The sequence below is a fragment of the Sprattus sprattus genome (genome assembly GCF_963457725.1).
Source record: "Sprattus sprattus genome assembly, chromosome: 4".
NCBI classification, from domain to species: domain Eukaryota; kingdom Metazoa; phylum Chordata; class Actinopteri; order Clupeiformes; family Clupeidae; genus Sprattus; species Sprattus sprattus.
In genome coordinates, this window is record NC_137923.1 from 18714915 (window position 1) to 18723388 (window position 8474).

An 8474-nucleotide genomic window follows, 5' to 3' on the forward strand; every position below is an offset into this window, starting at 1 on the left:
AAAATTGTCTTTTGTCGCTTTATAAGGCGGTTTTGTAGGTAGAACCTACTGGCAGAGAGAGAATGCCTTTCAGTTTGCAGACTTACAGGCATAATATTTTAAAATAAGAGCAGGTAAACATGAACATCCATATTATTAAACAGGTTTATTGATACACCCTGTGTATATACACAATTTCATTTATTTGCTTGATTTATTAGTATAGTTTAAAGTCTTTTGTTTTTAGGTTTCCTACCTATGTCATATCTTCCATATATAGTCTGAGATGCTACCGTTTAAAAGTCGTCAAATCTATCATTCATGTTCAAAGTGCTTCTCAGCGATCATGCATTTGCATTCACATTATTGATATCCACATGTTCCTGTGTGGATAGGCAGAAAAAACTTTCCAGCAATGAGGTACCTCATCACTGATCAGGTCTTAGTGATAGTTCTATAAGTTGAGCAATTCCGTATTTGTAGAGTATCGGGGGTCCGCTGCATGTAGGGAAAGGGTTCTTAATTTAGCTACTGAAACCCTCATGCCTCGTATATTATCTATCCATCTCTGCTTCAAACACACCTGGTTAAAGTTAGTGTGATTAGAATGCTGTTGAATAGGTAGATCTAGTGGGTTCAGCTAATCAAGTGTCACTGGCAGGTTCAGTCAGATATCCTATGTGCACAGCTGGACATGGGCCCAGAAGCCAGATTGAAACCCACTGATCTAGTGATTAAAAGTGAAAGATGGCGACCAGGAGTGGAATGGTGCTGCTCACCCGCACCCTGTGTAAACAGCAGTATTGCAGGTTCATAAGCTTGGAATTAAATTGTATTTGTAGTTTAGTGTTGTTAGGTGTATCCGGGAAACCACATGTGGACAGTACTGGAAGTACTGCTGTTCCATTACCATGTGTATAAGTCATCACTCGGCTTTCTTCTTCACCTCCTTGCCTTTGGGAAGGGTTTGTTTTTCCTTTACATTTTTAGGTTTTCTCTGTGTTGTCTTTGGTTTCTTCTCTTCTTCCTCCTCCTCTTCCAGTTCTTCCTCCTCCTCCTCCTCCTCCTCCTCTTCTTCTTCTTCTTCTTCTTCTTCTTCTTGTTCTTCTTCTATCTTCCTCTTCTTTGTCCTCTTATCATGCTCTCGTTTTCCTTTCATTTTCTCCTCCTCTTCTCCCCTCCTGCGTTTCTCCTTCCTGTCTCTCAGGCTACCCTCGCCCCCCTTCAATAATGACTTCCCTGGCAGGGTTCTGTGCCTCAGACTCTTGGTGGGCCTTTCTCTGGCTCCTCGCTTCTTTCGGCTGGGGCTTCCTTCCTCTTCGTCGCCATCATCATCATCATCATCATCAGCGACCCACCAGAAAAAGGTGTCCCATAGAGAGCTCTCAGGCTGAAGGAGAGGAATAAAGAGAGTCAGGGTGAGTTTTTTTTTTATGAATCATTGGCCCGTGTCTATTTTACGTTCATTGATCCATGAAGTTCAATTGAGAAAATAATATCTTTTAAAAAGTAGACCTGGGGGGTGTTCCAAGTACATGGTTGAGGGACAAACCTGGGTACGTAAACTCAGTAAGTGGTAATCATAGAAGGTCTACCCAAACTATTGACTACCCAAAGAAAGCCAAACTAAAACAAAAACGACCATATTATCAAAACTATCACTGAATGATCCAGCACTAGGCCTGCATTTGTGTTTCTCTCTCATTTCTATCCCTCTGTTCAGAAGTTCTCATGTGAGTTTGAGATTTGGTGCTTTCTCACGTACCTCTGGCTCAGGGTGGTGCTTCTTCAGAGCACTGTGCTTCAGAGTCAGCCCGTACTCCTCCTCCTCTTCAGCCACATCTCTACGGCCTCGCAAGGTCTCTACAATCACAACAGCACCACAGTACTTACAGGCATTACACACCTTCTCTTTGTGCCACACCCATGCGTCTCCAAACTTTCAACCATCACAGCCACTGAAGCGCCGCTTTTACAGCTTTTTGCTTTTGAACAGCTCAATTGTATTGTACCTCAATTGTAAGAAAACAACTGTAAAAACGTTGCCTGTGTCGTGTCAAGTCTGTTACGTGCCATTGAGTCTTTGGAAGCCTGAGGTGATGACCAGTATGGTGATGGCTATAAACAGACAGCGGTTCAGCGTCACACCCTGGAATGGCACCTCCACCTGGGACAGACTTTGCATGGACAAGGCCCTCCGCAGACCCGACACTAGGACACACACACACACACACACACACACACACACACACACACAACAAACACAAACAGACACACTCATCTGACATTCATCAAATCTTTTTCACGTTGAGATAGTCTGCTTAGTTTTCATATAGATATCTGATTCGTTTTCAACTACAGACTTTAATACAGGGGTATGAATTTGAACACTTTTCATGCTTAAGAGTGAGTATTGTCACATGGTAGGCTGTGGCAAAAAAAGGGGGGTGAGGGGGGTGGGTGGAGATCACAGTGGACACACTTGTGCTGGTCCTGGAGGAAGGGGTCTCTCGTGGCATAGTTTTGGGGACTTGCTGAGAGCTTAGGGGTTCCTGTGAATCAAGTCAGAGAGGCCATTATATTCAAGCCCAAGAAGAATCAGCTGAAGATTGCAGTTGTTATGATGTATTCATACACCTAAATGGCATTGGGTCATTCTCATTATTATGGTTTAGTGAACATCTTGTGCACCATTGAAGATGTAACAGTGTAAAAAGTTAAAAGACATTTACTTGAATGAACCTTTACATGAATGATCTTTGTTTGCATTTACAAACTTTGTGTTGACATTTGCCTGAGAACTATGAATGTTTTTAAACTATAAAACACCGTATCATAAAGATGTTCATTGCGGTTTCAAAGTTTCAAGAATGAAAATGATAGTACTGTATTAATTTGCATTCATGTTCACAGGGGTCTAAGGACACAAGCCACCTACCTCTCTCATTCGCCTCTGAGCGTACATTTCTGCAAAATAATATAAATATGACAATATGTCAGTGAGCGAGAGTGTTCTTGCACAGGGAGATGAACAAACATTTCTGCAAAAGAACAGGGTGTGTGTGTGTGTGTGTGTGTGTGTGTGTGTGTGTGTGTGTGTGTGTGTGTGTGAATATGACTGTGCTTGCACAGGGAGCTGAGCATGCATAGACTGCTGACAGGAGTTGGGCTCATATTTCTATTGCTGTGTTACTATATAAAGGTATGCAACCAATGTCAGCTCAGACCATTCTGATTTAAAATTAGACACCGCTGCCTTTACCTCCTGAAATAGTGTCACTGCTGTTGGCCTGCTCATATTTAAGTCCAAGGCAGGCTTTGTTTGAAAGACACCTTGGCACCAAAGGGGGGGTGGGGGGTGGTCTGCTCCACTCAAACCTCAACACAGCACTTGTGTCTAGTGATTTAGCCAGTTGGCTAGTCATGTTTGTACACACAGTAAAGGGTTGTGTTTTTTGTTTGGGTGGGACTGGTTTCATGTACCTGGTCTGCGTGCCTGTCTAATTGGTTTGGGAGGCGGCACGTCCTGTAGAGGGCTACCCAGTTCTTCCTCAAATGTCTCAAAAGTGCTCTCATCCATCCTTGCCCTAAGTAGTTGGACAAATGGGGGGAAGAAAAAAGATTACCTGTAAGGGGAAGTCTTCTCTCTCTGCATTTTACCCCTTTGAGGAGTACGTTATCACAAATATGTGATTAGAACGTTGCTGACCAAGGGTTCCATTTGCTGATGTAATGATGAACTCAAGCAACTGTTATGAATGGCTGCTAATGTAAATCCTAGATCTGCATGGTACATTTCTGGAATGAACTGCAAAACAATCTTACTTCTCATATGGTTAAAACACCATGTTGTACATTTATGACTTAAGTCCCAATGGAAAAGACCCTGGAGCCACACAGATAGAGACAGATTGAGAGGAAATGGCCAATCCAGATATGTTCCTGAGTCAGTTGGTTTCTGTATCATGCTTGCTTTGAATAAAGCCAACAAGCAATGCTGATTCATCACCCTGGAAATGTCAGTTCATTACCACCGCTGCTAATGCAGTGATTTGAAATTGACACAGCCCCAAAATAAACCAACACTGACCTTTCACGGGACTACAGTCTTTAAAGCTGATGCACATGCCATCTGGCAACCCTTTCAATTATCCAACCAATGACCATAATAATGATTTGTCTGAATAAAGTTCCTCCTTGCTTTTCTCTACACGCTAGTGCACAGAGTACAGTGCTGGCCCCTTCTGCATTCCCACGACAGCCTGGTAATGTGTGACCTTCACCATTTGGATGAATAAAAACATCAGAAGTGATTCATCAGGCAGCAGAGTATCGCTGTTGCCCCAGGCAAGAGGCATAGCTGCCTGATTGAGGCGCTAACTAATCTCACGCCACAACGGCCCTGAAATAGCCGAGAGAGAGCTGAGAGACACGCAGAGGTTAACGGGCTAGAAGAGAGCGTTTTCTTCCTCCTTTCAATCGAACTCAATCACACACACAAACACACATACATGCTCGCACACACACACACACACACACACACACACACACACACACACACAATCACCACCTTTGACCTGCCACGAGTCAAGGCTTACCTGGGTGGACATGAGGAGTCCTTCAGCAGGGGATGAGGACCGTGTCGTTGTCACGCAGTGATTGTTGCTTTCATGGGGGTGGTACGGATGGCCTCTGTGATGCCTGACTGTCAAGCACAGGTGCAGCAAACAGGGGGATGGAAAAAACAAAAAGCGTTGACTGGTGACTTGTGACTGCTGGCTGGTGGCTGCCAATGCATTGGGTTGGAGTCATTGAATAATAATACCCTCACAGCATGGTAAATGAACCAGTACACTTCCTGAGACCCACAGATACAGACACAGATACAGACACAGACACAGACACAGACACAGACACAGAGACACAGACACAGACACAGACACAGACACAGACACAGACACAGACACAGACACAGACACAGACACACAGACACAGACACAGACACAGACACAGACACAGACACAGACACACAGACACAGACACAGGCACAGACACAGACACAGGCACAGACACAGACACAGACACAGACACAGTCACAGACACAGACACAGACACAGACACAGACACACACGCACGCACACAGACACGCACGCACGCACGCACGCACGCACGCACGCACGCACGCACACACACACACACACACACACAGACAGACACAGACACACACAGACACACACAATCAGACAGACTGAATCATTATTTCAAGAGCTCACTTACTGTTTGGATGGTTGTTTTCAAGAATTTGTCAATTGTTTCAGTTTATTAATGTGAGATTTTCACTGTTCTCTCGAGAATTTCAAGCATTCACAACATAATTTGCAAGGCATTAGAATGGAATGTTCATCTCTAGGCATTGTCTTGAGACAGGGGACTGCACTGACATAATTTCACCACTAGAGGGCAAAAGAGTGCTTTGTTGAGATCCCAGACAAACAATTTCACAACATTTGAAAATACCATTATTAAAAGCATGCATTACACAACAGTTACATTTAATTTCACATTTGATTATAAACAGTGTGTTGTCCACAAGCAACCAAGGCCCAGCTAACCAGCTGTGCCATGTTGCTAGGCAACATGGGGAAATGATGGTGGAGGAGATGTTTGAGCAGGCTGACAGGTTTCTCATGTATATCAGCGTGAGTAGCTCTGTCTTCTGCTCCGAGACATAATGACTTCAGAGGGAAAGAGGCAAAAAACACAGAACTGTTGTCACTATACACCTGAGATATGATATAGTTTTGTTGCCAACAGTGCAAAATGTCCAGTATGTTGTTTTTCTTTTCTGTAGATAGATTGTGTCTTCGTCTTCACAGTGGTGGATAAATCGATAAATCGTTTCTACTTGTTACTGTAGCTCAGTTGGGAGGGCAAAAACACCAAGGTCAAGTCCTAGGGAACACACATGCTGATAAAATATATGAGTGTACTGAATGACATTAGTGCAGCAAATGAAAATGGAACAAATGTAGGATGCCTGTGCATATGAAGCATAGGGTCAGTGCAGTGGCACTCTCCTCATACCCCTTTGGCTCCAGAGCCTGGCGTCTGTCTGCTGCCTCTCGTAAGCATTATTGGCCACCAATCGCTTATGAAGGAACAAGCTACCTGTGGGGTCGGGGGCCGAGAGGAAGGACAAAAAGGTCACAGCTGTTTCAGTGCAATAGTCCAGCCATACGAAAAACCGTGGTGACAGCGACCCTTCCCGAGTCAGGCTGTGACTTTATTTTGCCAGTCTTTTCCACTTCATCTAGATTTTCATAGTCTATGGTATAAGCATAAAAACTCATAGTAAAGGGGACAGAACAGTGATTGTCTGTCAGCAGCCTGAAACCTATGCATGCCTAATGGAACGTTCTACCTCTGGTGGTCATCACGTCTTCCTTTACTGATGCAGAGTGTGCATTAAAAACAGTCAGTAGCAGCCTTTTAGCATGAAATGACCTGTAAATGGTGTGCCATCGCATAACACGGCTGTGAAATGCCACGATGCATGCACACTCCATTGTTAGAGTGCGTAATTGTTTTTCATTTGCTGGGTAATGTAACCTGGCTTAGTGCCACCGGTGTGATGCGTTTCACAGCTCGCACGCGTGGCAACGCTGAGCCTGTGCTGGCAGCATAATTTAACGCCTCATCTGTTTGAGACAAAAAAAACAACCAACCCTGGAGGAGGAGGGCAAAAGAGAACAAGAACTATCTCTCTCTCTCTCTCTCTTCTTTTCAATCTCCTGAGTGAGCGCATTTCTCTCTTTATCCCTCTCTATCTTTCTGTCTCTCTCTTTCTGTCTCTCTCTCAGTCTCTCTTCTTTTGCATCTCCTGCCCTCTGTCATTACTCTAGATGGTGCTCAACCTAGCCAAGTTTGTGTTGAAGTTTAGGAAGGTTCCGGAAAAGTGTCTTGGCCCCCTGTGACAGGGGTATGAAAATGGGCTAATGGAGCCAGGGGCGTCCCTTCGCCCCACATTAAGCCTGGCATGGCTCGGTAAGGCACCGTGCTGTGCTGGGAGCAAGGGTAGCTTCTCTGCCTCTCCCTCGTAATAGTTTCTAACCCTGTTCTTGTCAAAGGACAGAGACAACCTTGCCTGAGGCGAGTGGATAACACACATACTTGCCCTGGAAATGAATATGCTGTTTGGCCAGGTAAATCAAGCAAAGTGCCCATGTTAAGTGCTCATGCAGAGAGGGCTCTTAAGAGCATTGGTCTTGTTTTTTAAACTGTTTACACTTTTAGTGTGCTGGCATTTTAAAACTGTTTACACTTTTAGTGTGCTGGCATTTTATTTGTGTTTAGGGAAGAAACTCAGATTCTCTAATCAATCACAGAGTTATGTAAAACTCAAATCACTAACACACAATGTGAGTGTGTTTGTGTGTGTGTACTTTAATATTAACTCACAGGATCTTCAACATCCAGACATGCATTAGTGGTGTATGTCAGCCCCTTTGTTTTCCCAGATGTTTTTGCCATCTTAAATGTTACTGGCCTTGGTGTTTTAACACATCACCGATGTGTAGGTTGTTTTCATATCTGGCAACACGTTGATCTCCTTGAACTACAGATAACTCCGCTGAAGTTGTGTCAACATGCTGAATCCAACCTTTTCATGTTTACATACCAGAGCTGCTTCAGTGTAAGGACTTCAGAGTTTACACAACCTTTTTTTTTAACACATCACTGAAAAAGACATCCTTCTATAGTCTCAATGCAACAAATCTATACGGCCCAGTAAGCTCCAGAGCTCCTGTCCAGCACTGTGCCCACTAAATCTTCCAGGGTCCCCTTCCTCCTAGCTACACGCCTAATAGTGATCAATCTGGATGTAGCCTCCAGCTCTGGGTTGTGTTGCTAATGATGTTTTTTTTTATCCTTTACCAGGGCCAGCTTATGCAACAGCAGCCGGATTATCATGTGACCTCTGATGGTTGGTGCTCATTGTTTTCACAGCTTACTTATCATCTGGATTTTGTCATCCCTCAAGGACACTCCTTTTGTGTCAGTGCCATGCATCCACACATATTTGCAGTTTATTTGAATATTTGAACCACACGGTGAATCCAAATACCTCAAAAATACACCTTCTCAGGATTTGTTGTGTATAGTCCACACTCTTAGACATCTCTCAGGCACTTAGGCCTTATGCATGGTGCCAGCGTTGCGTGTGCCTGGCAGCTACGTTGCGGTGCTGCTGTGTCTCAGTTGCGCGTGTGTGTGTGCATTCACACCGCCGAAATGTCTGCTGCAGTGCTGCTACTGACAGCCCTATCTTTGTTCATTGAGTCTTCCCTTGATACACACACGCACACGCACACGCACACGCACACGCACACGCACACGCACACGCACACGCACACCCTGTGCATGCTCTAAAGTCTAAACTGTTAACATGGGCGAAAAAAATTGAGAAGGAGAAATGAATGAGGTGTTATGTCGCT

At 44.3% G+C, this 8474-nt stretch overlaps 1 protein-coding gene across 1 annotated transcript; it reads right to left on the reverse strand.

The window, feature by feature from the left end:
- Positions 1-145: 145 nt before the first annotated feature.
- On the reverse strand, positions 146-4666 carry LOC308364546 (uncharacterized protein). Its single transcript, XM_080837708.1, has 7 exons — positions 4578-4666; positions 3463-3566; positions 2918-2946; positions 2462-2531; positions 2053-2190; positions 1745-1842; positions 146-1369 (listed from the first exon to the last, which is right to left on the reverse strand). The coding sequence occupies exons 2-7, from the start codon at positions 3557-3559 to the stop codon at positions 905-907; spliced, it is 897 nt and encodes a 298-aa protein (XP_080693834.1). The 5' UTR covers positions 3560-3566; positions 4578-4666; the 3' UTR covers positions 146-904.
- Between the last annotated feature and the right edge of the window lie 3808 nt (positions 4667-8474).

Coding starts and splice junctions, on each gene's coding strand:
- LOC308364546 (XM_080837708.1), bottom strand. CDS start 3,559: ATGGATGAGAGCACTTTTGAGACATTTGAGGAAGAACTGGGTAGCCCT. Junction 2,947..3,462: donor TAGACAGGCACGCAGACCAG/GTACATGAAACC, acceptor ATTATTTTGCAG/AAATGTACGCTCAGAGGCGA. Junction 1,370..1,744: donor AGCACCACCCTGAGCCAGAG/GTACGTGAGAAA, acceptor CCTCTCCTTCAG/CCTGAGAGCTCTCTATGGGA.